The 13,493-nt window shown below is 47.0% G+C and overlaps 1 protein-coding gene across 1 annotated transcript in view; it reads right to left on the bottom strand.

Annotated features, from left to right (window-relative positions):
- Window positions 1–13,493, bottom strand: part of myo5c (myosin VC) — a 60,997-nt gene that overhangs the window by 41,833 nt on the left and 5,671 nt on the right. Inside the window, exons 3-10 of the mRNA XM_078427171.1 lie at window positions 12,977–13,148; window positions 11,138–11,282; window positions 9,976–10,132; window positions 4,353–4,496; window positions 3,186–3,267; window positions 1,695–1,802; window positions 1,340–1,446; window positions 181–446 (exon numbers count right to left, since the gene is read on the bottom strand). Of these exons, the coding sequence (XP_078283297.1) occupies window positions 181–446; window positions 1,340–1,446; window positions 1,695–1,802; window positions 3,186–3,267; window positions 4,353–4,496; window positions 9,976–10,132; window positions 11,138–11,282; window positions 12,977–13,148 (1,181 nt within the window). The remainder of the gene's footprint in view (window positions 1–180; window positions 447–1,339; window positions 1,447–1,694; window positions 1,803–3,185; window positions 3,268–4,352; window positions 4,497–9,975; window positions 10,133–11,137; window positions 11,283–12,976; window positions 13,149–13,493) is intronic.

The raw sequence follows: 13,493 nt of genomic DNA, 5'->3' as shown, positions 1-13,493 counted from the left end.
TTAATTGGCTTGGAATGATTGTCAATTGTCCCCAGTGTGTGTAGGATAGCGTTAGTGTGTGGAGGGTCGCTGGTCGGCAGGGTTCGATGGGAACAAAGGGTCTGTTTCCGTGCTGAATCTCTAATCTAAAACTAACAAAGCACTGATATCTTCCTGCAGAATGAACCCTTCATACATTACCCATAAATGTCCAATACGCCAATGAAGGTGTGTTGCTTTCCAGAAAACTGTAGAACCTTGTTGATGTGCTCCACGATGCAGCTGAAGAGGTGGGAGTAGATGTGCTTGGCCAATGCATCCCTGGCGTTCACGGCTTGAACTTTGGTCATGGGCTTGATCACAGTGTCCGAGCCTGTGGCAATCTTTCGGTGGCAAAGTCCGAAAGCCATCTCCTCCGCCTTCAGCTCAAGAAGTTCACTAAACACTCTAAGATGATGATCATCACGCTGTTTATAAGCAAAACAAAGTGGGAGGATGATCATTCTTAGACTTCAAATGGCTGTCTCTGCATTTATTTATTAATGAGAGTCATAGTCGTACAATAGTTCAATAGTGCGTTATTTGTCGCATATGCAACTGCACAGTCTAATTCTTCTTGCATATATTACACATGCAGATTTTTTTTAGATTTTAGATTTAGCGATACAGCGCGGAAACAGGCCCTTCGGCCCACCGAGTCCGTGCCGCCCAGCGATCCCCGCACATTAACACTATCCTACACACACTAGGGACAATTTTTACATTTACCCAGTCAATTAACCTACATACCTGTACGTCTTTGGAGTGTGGGAGGAAACCGAAGATCTCGGAGAAAACCCACGCAGGTCACGGGGAGAACGTACAAACTCCGTACAGATGGCGCCCGTAGTCGGGATTGAACCCGAGTCTCCGGCACGGTATTCGCTGTAAGGCAGCAACTCTACCGCTGCGCCACCGTGCCGCTAATTACAGATGCCGTCATTACTGGTGCCATTATTATAACCTTTACTCTGGACTAAATTACACCAACGCACTAGAAATCCCCCCTGGAAATGTGGCGCCTAGGTTGGGCGAGGTAGCCGATCTCGACCTCGTCAGGACTTCCGCGGTCGATCGGGGGGTTGAATTTGCCCCCTGCGGCCGGGGCTCTGGAACTCCGGCCCGGCCTGAGGCGGCAGATCCGTTCCCATAGCCGACCTCCGAGGCCGACTTTGTATCTCTGCCCCCCCCCCAAGGCCCTGACCTCTGTCGGTCCGGCAAAACGGCCAACACAGCACGGCTTTGGAACCGAAGGTGCCGGCAAATCAGTGGTGGGCCGGTACATCATAAATCACGATAGATTTAAATGCCGCAAACTTACATTGACTTCAGATTTTTCTTCTTTCAGAGATCTGATTTGTACATTTCCTAAATGAAGAATTCCTGCCAATACCGTGAAGACATCCATTTGAAAGTCTTCGTTCAGACCTGAAACACAGATTTCCATTTCCATTGACTGTTGCCCAGTTTCTCCTGTTTTATCACAAGGAGGCTCAGCTATCGCCACCTCAATCAGATACGGGAGCAACTTTGCTCCAAGGGCAGGAAACAATACAATATCACTGACCAACGTCAGAAGCTGCGCCAATCCTGCCCCCCCTCCCCCTCCCCCTCCCCCTCCCCCCCCTCCCCCTCTCCCCCCCCCCTCCCCCCCCTTCCCCCCCCCCCCCACTTACCCATCAGTGAGAACGTTTTTTGAGTTTCAATGAAATCCGTCTGGTCATTTACACCGTCGATGACAGCATTTCCGCCCATACTCACGTAACTGAAGTTTTCTGCAGCGTCTGTGCATAATTTAAATTGATCTCATTAGAAAAGGTGCAAGGCAACACAGGGAAACCTCATTTCACAAATGTCGTAACAGAGAACTGCCGATGCCGGTTTATACCAAAGATAGACACAAAAAGCTGGAGGAACTCAGCGGGTCAGGCAGCACCTCTGGAGAAAATGGATAGGTGATGTTTCGGCTTGGAACTTTGACTCAGTCTAAAGAAAGGTCCCAACCTGAACGGTCACCTATCTATTTTAGCTTAGTTTAGTTTAGCTATACGTGGAAACAGGCCCTTCAGCCCGTTGAGTCCGGGCTGAACAAGGATCACCCATATACTAGTTCTATGTTAACCCAATTTCACATCCTACACACCAGGGGCCATTTTACAGAGGCCAATTAACCTACAAACCTGCACGTCTTTGGAATGAGTGGGAGGAAACTGGAGCACCCGGAGAAAACCCACATGGTCACAGAGAGAATGTACAAACTCTGTATAGACAGCACCCTCGGACAGGATTGAACCCGGTCCCTCGTGCTGTAAAGGCAATAGACAATAGGTGCAGGAGGAGGCCATTCGGCCCTTCGAGTCAGCATCGCCATTCAATGTGATCATGGCTGATCGTTCCTGCCTTCTCCCCATACCGCTATCCTTAAGAGCTCTATCTAGCTCAACTCTACTGCTGCTGAGGGCATGCAGCGTAGGTTTACTAGGTTAATTCCCGGAATGGCGGGACTGAAAGGCTGGAGCGACTAGGCTTGTACACACTGGAATTTAGAAGGATGAGAAGGGATCTTATTGAAACGTATAAGCTTATTAAGGGGATGGACACATTAGAGGCAGGAAACATGTTCCCAATGTTGGGGGAGTCCAGAACCAGGGGCCACAGTTTAAGAATAAGGGGTAGGCCATTTAGAACAGAGATGAGGAAAAACCTTTTCAGTCAGAGAGTTGTGAATCCGTGGAATTCTCTGCCTCAGAAGGCAGTGGAGGCCAATTCTCTGAGTGCATTCAAGAGAGAGCTAGATAGAGCTCTTAAGGATAGCGGAGTCAGGGGGTATGGCGAGAAGGCAGGAACGGGGTACTGATTGAGAATGATCAGCCATGATCACATTGAATGGCGGTGCTGGCTCGAAGGGCCAAATGGCCTACTCCTGCACCTATTGATTATTGTCTATTGTCTATTGCCACTGTGCCACCCTCTTCTCCAGAGATCCTGCCTGATCCGCTGAGTAACTCCAGCATTTTGTGTCGATCTTTGGTATCAACCAGCATCTGTAATTCCTTGTTATTACAGAGAAGCTTTCTTTCACAAGTGTTGCCCTGATGCTTTGTCAGCAGACTAAAACAACTTGCCATGAAATAGATTTCAAAGTAGGAAGCTGTCAAAACACTTACCTAATTTTAGATGCTTGAACTCTTTTCTATCAGCAGATGCACAAAGTTGGTAGAATATATGATAATTCCTTTCATTTTCTGTCTAAATGTAACAAATAGATATCACAAAGTTATTGCCAAAGGGGTGGTATAATTGGAACATTGGTGTGCTTTCTCATTTGATATCATGAGCCAACACTTCAGCATGAAATAAGAATGGGCGGCACGGTGGCGCAGCGGTAGAGTTGCTGCCTTACAGCCAATGCAGCGCCTGAGACTCAGGTTCGATCCAGACTACGGGCGCCGTCTGTACGGAGTTTGTACGTTCTCCCCGTGACCTGCGTGGGTTTTCTCCGAGATCTTCGGTTTCCTCCCACACTCCAAAGACGTACAGGTATGTAGGTTAATTGACTGGGTAAAATGTAAAAATTGTCCCTAGTGTGTGTAGGATAGTGTTAGTGTGCGGGGATCGCTGGGCGGCGCGGACTCGGTGGGCCGAAGGGCCTGTTTCCGCGCTGTATCTCTAAATCTAAATCTAAATGGTGCTTAGAACTAAGAGTGTGTCGGTGAATACGTGATGGTGCACAATAGAACATAAAACAGTACAGCACAGGAACAGGCCCTTCAGGCCAACGTGTCATCAAGATAAAATAATCTCCTCTGCCTGCATATCATAATCATAATCATACTTTATTAGCCGCGTATGATTTATAACATACAAGGAATTAAACCAGGAGAGAAGGAAAGGGTGACGTTTCGGGTCAAGACCTTTCTTCAGACTGATGTCAGGGGAGGGGGAGATACATAGATAAGGAGGTGTAAGGTGTGAAACCAGGACAAAGGGAATGAGGATGAAGGAAAGATGTAGAATAGATCATTGTTCGATGGGAGAAGGCAACTACAAAGCAAACAGAGACAAAATGTAGTCGGAGTCAGAGAGACTGGTTGGAGAACTGGGAAGGGATGGGAAGGGAGGGAAAGCAGGGGTTACTTGAAGTTAGAGAAGTCAATGTTCATACCGCTGGGGTGTAAACTACCCATGCAAAATATGAGGAGCTGTTCCTCCGATTTACGCTGGGCCTCACTCCGACAATGGAGGAGGTCCAGGACAGAAAGGTCAGTGTGGGAATGCATCAGTGTGGGAATGCATCAGTGTGGGAATGCATCAGTGTGGGAATACATCCTTACCTGAAACACCACGCGAGACTTTTCCAGCAGGTACGTTCTCATGTTAGCGCCGATGATGCGGTACCGGTTATCGAAGCTGATCTCGGTATATTTACCGAAGCGGCTGCTGTTGTCATTACGTGTGGTCTTTGCATTTCCAATGGCCTGGAAACAAGGAGATATTGCTACAGAGCATGCATTAATAATCATACAATCAGCCAACTTATGAATCTTGATTGGGAAACATTAACATGAAACAAATGGTATCTATTATTTATGGAAGGCTTAGAACATCGAATGTGGAACAGTACAGCACAGGAAGAGGCCCTTCGGCCCACAATGTCCATGTCGAACATGATGCCAAGGTAATCTCTTCTGCTTGCATGTGATCCATATCCCTCCATAACCATGCACCTTCTAAAAGCCTCTTAATTGCCAGTATTGTATCGGCCTCCATTAAAACCCCTGGCAGCCTATTCCAAGCACCTAACCCTCTCTATGTAAAGAACTTTCCCCGCAGAGCTCCTTTTAAACTTTGGCCCTCTCGCCTTAAAGCTAGGCCCTCTAGTTTTTGTCATTTCCACCCTGTGGAAAATACTCTGACTCTCTACCCTATCTATGCCTCTCATAATCTTATTACTTCTATCAGGTCTCCCCTCAGCCTCTGACACTCCAGAAAAAAAACTATCCGTTTTTTCCCATTTCAATGAAGAAACATTTTGGATTAAGGCACATTGAGATTTGCAAACTGCAGAATACCATTGACCAAATTTAATTCATTATAACTCGAGTTCCATTGAATATTACTCTAGTTCCTATCAGGTTTAAACTGATAGGAACTCGACTTTAATGTTTCATTGCACAAGTTTCAACTTTAAATATGCATAAAGAGGGAAGTTTACCCGTTGTAATATTTATTAACAATAGAACCAGATCACTGAATCAGAGTGGTAACTGCAAGGATAAGGCCAATCACTAGGTTTGCCTACTATCATATCATATATATACAGCCGGAAACAGGCCTTTTCGGCCCTCCAAGTCCGTGCCGCCCAGCGATCCCCATACATTAACACTATCCTACACCCACTAGGGACAATTTAAAAAAAAAACATTTACCCAGCCAATTAACCTACATACCTGTACGTCTTTGGAGTGTGGGAGGAAACCGAAGATCTCGGAGAAAACCCACGCAGGTCACGGGGAGAACGTACAAACTCCTTACAGTGCAGCACCCGTAGTCAGGATCGAACCTGAGTCTCCGGCGCTGCATTCGCTGTAAAGCAGCAACTCTACCGCTGCGCTACCGTGCCGCCCTACTGTCCCATATTAGCCGGGATATCCCTTATAATGGGCTAAATTGGTTTGTCCGGTACAGGACTGCCCTTATCCCGTATTAGGCCCGGAGGACGCTGTAGGCCTGGGCACTGTAGGCCCGGTGGCCGCTGCTAGCCCGGACAGTGTAGGCTAACGGAGTGTGTTCGGGGAGCAGGACCGAGTGTGTTTGCCTAACGGAGGATGCTTAGCAACCCGCCTCCCGGCCCGGGCGGCCGCCATTGGTGGAGCGGGAGCACGTGGCCGCTGGCTGGGTGAGGTCACGTGGGGCGCGGGCGGTAACGTCACCTTTTGTCCCTTATTTGGGAGTTAGAAAGTTGGCAACCCTACCAATCACCCCTTCAAAACCAGACTGGTTCTCTACAAAAGCAAGTTGTTTCATTGCCCACTCCCTCCCCCTCCTGGTTTTTTAATTCCACTTTCAACATAAACAAAATCACAAGAGGAATAGATCGGGGAGACACACAAAGTCTCTTGCCCAGAGTAGGGTAAATCGAGAACCAAAGGACATAGGTTTAAGGTGAGGGGCGAAAGATTTAATAGGAATCTGAGGGGTAACGTTTTCACACAAAGGGTGGTGGGTGTGTGGAACAAGCTGCCAGAGGAGGTAGTTGAGGCAGGGCCTATTGCGACATTTAAGAAACATTTAGACAGGTACATGGATAGGACAGGTTTAGAGGGACATGGGCCAAATCAGGCAGGCGTGACTAGTGTAGATGGGACATTTTGCAAGTCGGGCTGTCGGGCTGAAGGGGCTGTGGAGAAGTCGGGCTGAATGGGCTGTTTCCACGCTGCAAGACTCTATGACTTAGAACATAGAACAGTTCAGCACAGCTGAACTGTTCTATGTTCTAAGTCATAGAGTCTTGCAGCGTGAAAACAGCTCCTTCAGTCCACATTGTTGGTGTCAAAGGTGGTGCTAAATTAAACTAATCTAAACTTATTCTGATCTAATTCCTTTTTGAAAGCAATGACTAAGTCTGTCTCTATCACACTGTGTACCAACACATTCCAGGTCTCCAGATGGTAACCACCCTGTGTGGAAAATGCATTTCTTCATCATCTTTGTTTCATTGCCAATTTTCTTTCATTTGGCTTTTCTGGTTTTCATTCCTTCTCTGTAGCTACTTCATCCAGAAGGTCCTTTATTTGAAATACCTTTAACACTTTCCCTCTCAACTTGCTCCCAGGATAATCATCTCGGCTTTACCATACTTTCCTTACATCACCAGAATGTACCCCCCTCCCGAATCCCACGAATAATTCTAGATATCTCGCACTAGTCTGAAGAAGGGCCCCAACCTGAACCGTCATCTGTCAATAGACAATAGGTACAGGAGGAGGCCATTCGGCCCTTCGAGCCAGCACCGCCATTCAATGTGATCATGGCTGATCATTCTCAATCAGTACCCCGTTCCTGCCTTTTCCCCATACCCCCTGACTCCGCTATCCTTAAGAGCTCTATCTAGCTCTCTCTTGAATGCATTCAGAGAATTGGCCTCCACTGCCTTCTGAGGCAGAGAATTCCACAGATTCACAACTCTGACTGAATTTTTTTTTCCTCATCTCTGTTCTAAATGGCCTACCCCTTATTCTTAAACTGTGGCCCCTTGTTCTGGACTCCCCCAACATTGGGAACATGTTTCCTGCCTCTAACGTGTCCAACCCCTTAATAATCTTATTATTGTGTCTGTCCACTCCTCTCCACAGATGCTGCCTTACCTGCCAAGTTCCTCCAGCACTTTGTGTAAGAAGGAACTGCAGATGCTGGTCTACACCGAAGATGGACACAAAATACTGGAATAACCCAGTGGGTCAGGCAGCTTCTCTGAAGAAAAGGAACAGGTGAGACCCTTTTTCGTCACTTACTCCTTTTCTCCAGAGATGCTGACTGACCCGCTGAGTTACTCCAGCTTTTTGTGTCAGTACTCCAGCACTTTGTTTGGAGCTCAAGATTCCACATCTGCAGTTCCTTGTGCCTCCATTTTACTGCTCCTCTGCGCAAAATCTCCAAAAAGTAAGCCCACTTGGAAGACGTTCTCCTCCACAATCAGTCTGAAATATCGCCTGTCCCATTCCCTCCACTAGCACTGACTCACTGCCTTCCCTGCCTGACTCACTGGCACTTTGATTTTTTAGCTTGCCATTCTAGCTAATCTTCTCCACACCTTTTCCAGGGGTTTCATGTAGTTGCTGCTTTACAGCGAATGCAGCGCCGGAGACTCAGGTTCGATCCTGACTACGGGTGCTGCACTGTAAGGAGTTTGTACGTTCTCCCCGTGACCTGCGTGGGTTTTCTCCGAGATCTTCGGTTTCCTCCCACACTCCAAAGACGTACAGGTATGTAGGTTAATTGGCTGGGTAAGTGTAAAAATTGTCCCTAGTGGGTGTAGGATAGTGTTAATGTACGGGAATCACTGGGCGGCACGGACTTGGAGGGCCGAAAAGGCCTGTTTCCGGCTGTATATATATGATGATATGATGATAAATGCAACACATTCTGGACTCGAATTGTACAGGAACTTATCTCCACGATAACATTATAATCACTGGCCATTGACATGCGAGCAGAACTGAACCTCAAGTAATTGAAATTAACCCCAGTACCACCTGAGGAGACAGATACTTTAATCAAGTTAAAGACTCAAAGCCAATGTGATATACAAATAGTAAAAAAACAAACAGCAATCTCAAGGGTGTAAATAATCAGCCTTGAAATGGTGGCCATAATTATGACACCAACAGCAAGGAACAAAGTTGCGAGTGTTTATGAGGAGAACTTGGACAAAATTTGTAATCTTTCTACTTGAGACTTTAGAGATACAACGCGGAAACAGGCCCTTCGGCCCACCGAGTTCAGACTGACCATTAATCACCCCGTACACTAGCACTATCCGACACACTAGGGGCAATTTACAATTTTATCGAAGTCAATTAAACTACAAACCTCTTGGAGTGCGAGTGGAAACTCGGAGCACCCGGAGAAAACCCACACGGTCACAGGGGGAACGTGCAAACTCCATATTGACAGCACCCGTAGTCAGAATTGAAACCGGGTCTCTGGTGCTGTAAAGCAGCAAGATTAGCAAGTTTGCTGACGATGCAAAAGTGGGTGGTTTTGCAGATAGTGAAGATGGCTGTGAAAGATTGCAGCATGATCTTGATCAATTGGCCAGGTGGGCGGAGGAATGGTTGATGGAATTTAATACGGAGAAATATGATGAGTTGCATTTTGGGACGTCTAACAAGGGCAGGACCTACACAGTGAATGGTAGGCCTCTGGGTAGTTTTGTGGAGCAGAGGGACCCAGGAGTACAGGTGCATGGTTCCTTGAAGGCCAAGTCGCAGGTAGATAAGGTGGTCAAAAAGGCTTATGGCACATCGGACTTCATCAGTCGGAGTATTGAGTGTAGAAGTTGGGAGGTCATATTGTAGTTGTATAAGATGTTGGTGAGAACGCATTTAGAGTATGGTGTTCAGTTCTCGGCACCATGTTACAGGAAAAATATTGTCAAGCTTGAAAGGGTTCAGAGAGAATTACAAGGACGTTGTCAGGACTAGACGGTCTGAGCTAGAGGGAGAGGTTGAGCAGGCTGGGTCTCTATTCCTTGGAGCACGGGAGGATGAGGGGTGATCTTATAGAGGTGAATAAAATCATGAGAGGAATAGATCGGGTAGATGCACAGAATCTCTTGCCCAGAGTTGGGGAATCGAGGACCAGGGGACATAGGTTCAAGGTGAAGGGGAAAAGATTTAATAGGAATCTGAGGGGTAACCTTTTCCACACAAAGGGTGGTGGGTTTATGGAACATGCTGCCAGAGGAGGTAGTTGAGGCTTGGACTATCCCATCGTTAAAGAAACAGTTGAACAGGTACATGGGTAGGACAAGTTTGGAGGGATATGGACCAAACGCTGGCAGGTGGGACCAGTGTAACTGGGACATGTTGGCCAGTGTGGGAAGTTGGGCCAAAGGGCTTGTTTCCACACTGTATCACTCTGTCTCTATAACTCTACTGCCGTGTTGCCCTATTTAGTTATTAGTTTATTCAATTAAAAGTTGATTAGTCACAAAATAAAAAAAAAGAGCGCAGTACATTGATGGGAAAAAAATCTTGATAAATGCAGTTTAACTTTGAATTGATATGCAAAGCAGCAACTTTTTGTCTACAATAAAACACTGATAAAAAATGATCAAAAATGTAATTCATACTTTACACCAAACAATGGATTATCTGGTTAGCTTTTTAAAGTTGTGAAGGATTTTAATCTTTTCAAGATTATTGATTATTTAACCGCTTTGTCACTTCTCACCTCCGTTATAGGATTGGATGCAAGGACTTTATCTTCCACACAATCCTTGTTGCTGGATTTGCTCACAGTGGCAAAATATCTCATGGCATATCGGGCAGATACTGTCTTGCCAGCACCCGACTCTCCGCTTACAATGATAGACTGGTTCCGATTCTTCCTAACATGGGGAGGCATAGCAGTTAGTTCCCCTTCTAGGAATCTTCATCTGCTTGAAACACAACTAAAATTAATAGTACATTACTCTGTGAGAAAACATTCATAAATTGAAGCCAGTGGAAGCTATAGAAGTGGATACAATTAAGACATTACAGATGTAGGGGCAGATATAGGAATGGGAAGGGTTTAGAGGGCTAAGGGCCAAATAGGACTAGCTGATTTGGCATGGCCAAAATAGGTTAAAGGGCCTGTTGCCATGCTGTCCAACTTTACATTAAAGAGGCAAACAAATACAAAAGATGGTGAATATTGCCATCCTAAATTAAGATTAGCACTTACACATTTTATCTAAATCTCAAATACCTATCAGCATTTCTTGATTGATTGATTGAAAGATACAGCATGGAAAAAGGCCCTTCGGTCTACCAAGTCCATGCCAACCTTCAATCGCCCATTCTAACTAGTTCTTCTATGTTATCCCATTTTCTCGTCCACTTCCTGCACATTAGGGGCAGGTTTACAAGCTAACTAACCGAAAAACCGGCCCCTATTGGGAATGTGGGAGGAAACCGGAGCACCCAGAGGAAGCCCACTTGGTCACAGGGAGAACGTGCAAACTCTGCACAGACAAGGTCAGGATGGAACCCAGGTCTCCGATGCCATGAGGCAGCAGCTCTACCCGCTACGCCACCGTGCCGCCCGACGGCAGTATCTTGCGTTGGATGAACATGCCAACATTGAAAACAATTTATAAATACCAATCACATACAAAATGGCAGGGGATGAAAGGATGAATGGTCAGGCCTTTGCAACATCCAAGAACCCAATGCACCTCTGAAACCAGGATTTTCATTTAACTGTATTGCATTTCTGCTTGAAAGTGGAATGATTTTGATGGCATATGTTGTTGAGCAATTACAATCGCACAGAAACGTTACATGTGCAACCATAATTCATGGACACGGATCTGACTTTCATATGGAACCCATCGGATGGAAGGATTAACCTGGCCATTTGCTTGTACGCCTCCTCTGCCACTGCAAAGATGTGAGGATCCATATCGCCCATGTTCTGCCCACAGTAGGCATGGATGATGACATCTCCATAGATGGGTAGCTGTTTGTATGGATTAATAGCCACAAGTATGATACCTAAAATAAATCAGAAGCACCAGTTACCATTATATACTTGATTAAAAGACATGGGGGTGGTGGGGTGGTCACAGTGGCACAGCTGATAGAGCTGCTGCCTCACAGTGCCAGAGACCCAGGATCGATCCTGATCTCGGGTGCTATCTGCGTGGAGTTTGCACGTTCTCCTTGTGCCTACACGGGTTTCCTTCCGGGTGCTCCATTTTCCTCCCACATCCTAAAGGTGTGCAGATTTGTAGGTTAATTGGCCCCTGCAAATTGCCCCTAGTGTGTAAGGAGTGGATGAGAAAGTGGGATAACAGAGAACTCGTGTGAACGTGTGATCGATGGTCGGCGTGGAGCCTTTCCTGATTGAATGCTGTATCTTTCATTCAAACACTAACACTCGGATGGATGTACGGACAGGAAGGTATTTGGGGCCAAATGCTAGTGGGCGGCACGGTAGCGCAGCGGTAGAGTTGCTGCTTTACAGCGAATGCAGCGCCGGAGACTCAGGTTCGATCCTGACTACGGGTGCTGCACTGTAAGGAGTTTGTACGTTCTCCCCGTGACCTGCGTGGGTTTTCTCCGAGATCTTCGGTTTCCTCCCACACTCCAAAGACGTACAGGTATGTAGGTTAATTGGCCGGGTAAATGTAAAAATTGTCCCTAGTGGGTGTAGGATAGTGTTAATGTACGGGGATCGCTGGGCGGCACGGACTTGGAGGGCCGAAAAGGCCTGTTTCCGGCTGTATATATATGATATGATATATGAATGGGACCAGCCAGCTTGCTAACTTGGTCGGCACGGAGAAGGAGGGCTGAACGGCCTGTTACCATGCGAAACAGCTTTTAGTTTTAGATTTAGAGATCCAGTGTGGAAACAGGCCCTTCGGCCCACCGAGTCCGTGCCAACCAATGATCACCCGTACACTAGTTCTATTTACAGAAGCCAATTAACCTGCATGTCTTTGGAACGTGGGTGGAAACCAGGGCACCTGGAGAAAATCCACAAGGTCACAGGGAGAACATACAAACACTGTACAGACAGCAGCCGTGGTCGGGACCAAACCCGGGTCTCTGGCGCTGTGAGGCATCAACTCTACCACTGTGCCACCGTGACGCACAAATGTTCACACTCGGTGCATGGCTGATTAAATGCATGATTTGCACTGTGAAACAATTTTTAACCCAGTATGTAAATCCACGGTTTATCGTGGTTAACTGGTTCGACTGAAACAGGCGGTCTACTTTAGTAACAGATGCCGACTCACGCAAGGATGAATACATCCAGAGTCAGGGTCAAACCCGAGTCCCTGGCCCTGTAAGGCAGCAAGTCCACTGCTGCTCCCACGTGTTGACCTCTATGACTCTATTTACCCCTTGCAGCTTTGTTAGTTTAGTTTAGAGATACAGCGCGGGAACAGGCCCTTCGGCCCACCGAGTCCGCGCCGATCAGCGATCCCCGCACACTAACACTATCCCACACACACTAGGGACAATTTACATATTTAACCGAAGCCAATTAACCTACAAGCCTGTACGTCTTTGGAGTGCGGGAGGAAACTGGAAGACCTGGAGAAAACCCACGCAGGTCACGGGGAGAACGTCCAAACTCCGTTCAGACAAGCACCCGCAGTCAGGATCGAACCGGGGTCCTCGGTGTTGCAAGGCAGCGGCTCTACCGCTGCGCCACTGTGCTGCCCGCGACTTACCGCAGTAAGTGTAGATGAGCTTGGAATCCACGAAGCGGACCTTGAGGTTGTGTAGAACGGCGGGCTCGTGGAGGTAACTGAGCGCCGTGAGGTCATTCTCACCCACCAGGATTTCCGGGTTCCGCAGAGGCGGTAGCAGTGGCTTCACCGGATCCACCGGATATTTCAGCTCCTAAAAACGCCCAAAACAAACGGTGAGAGAAAGGAACGTTTCCTTTTCAAAAGTACTTGTCAGAATTACGCACCAAGCTAGATTCGCCACGATCACAACGTCGGCGGAAATTTAGTTTCAATCCAATTCCTTGACAGCATGAATCAGAGGTGCCATGCTTTTATAAATGCCTTGTTTTCCAACTTGACAAACCTTTACACTTTACTTTAGAGACACAGCGCAGAAACAGGCCCTATTCTCCCCTCTCCCATCAGGCAAAAGGTGCGGAAGTGTGAAAAAGCACACCTCCAGATTCAGGGACAATTTCTTCCCAGCTGTTATCAGGCAACTGAACCATCCTACCAC

This window comes from Rhinoraja longicauda, chromosome 33, assembly GCF_053455715.1.
Source record: "Rhinoraja longicauda isolate Sanriku21f chromosome 33, sRhiLon1.1, whole genome shotgun sequence".
Taxonomy (NCBI): domain Eukaryota; kingdom Metazoa; phylum Chordata; class Chondrichthyes; order Rajiformes; family Arhynchobatidae; genus Rhinoraja; species Rhinoraja longicauda.
Note: the sequence above shows the minus strand (reverse complement) of the source record. Positions and strands in the feature narration are given on the sequence as shown.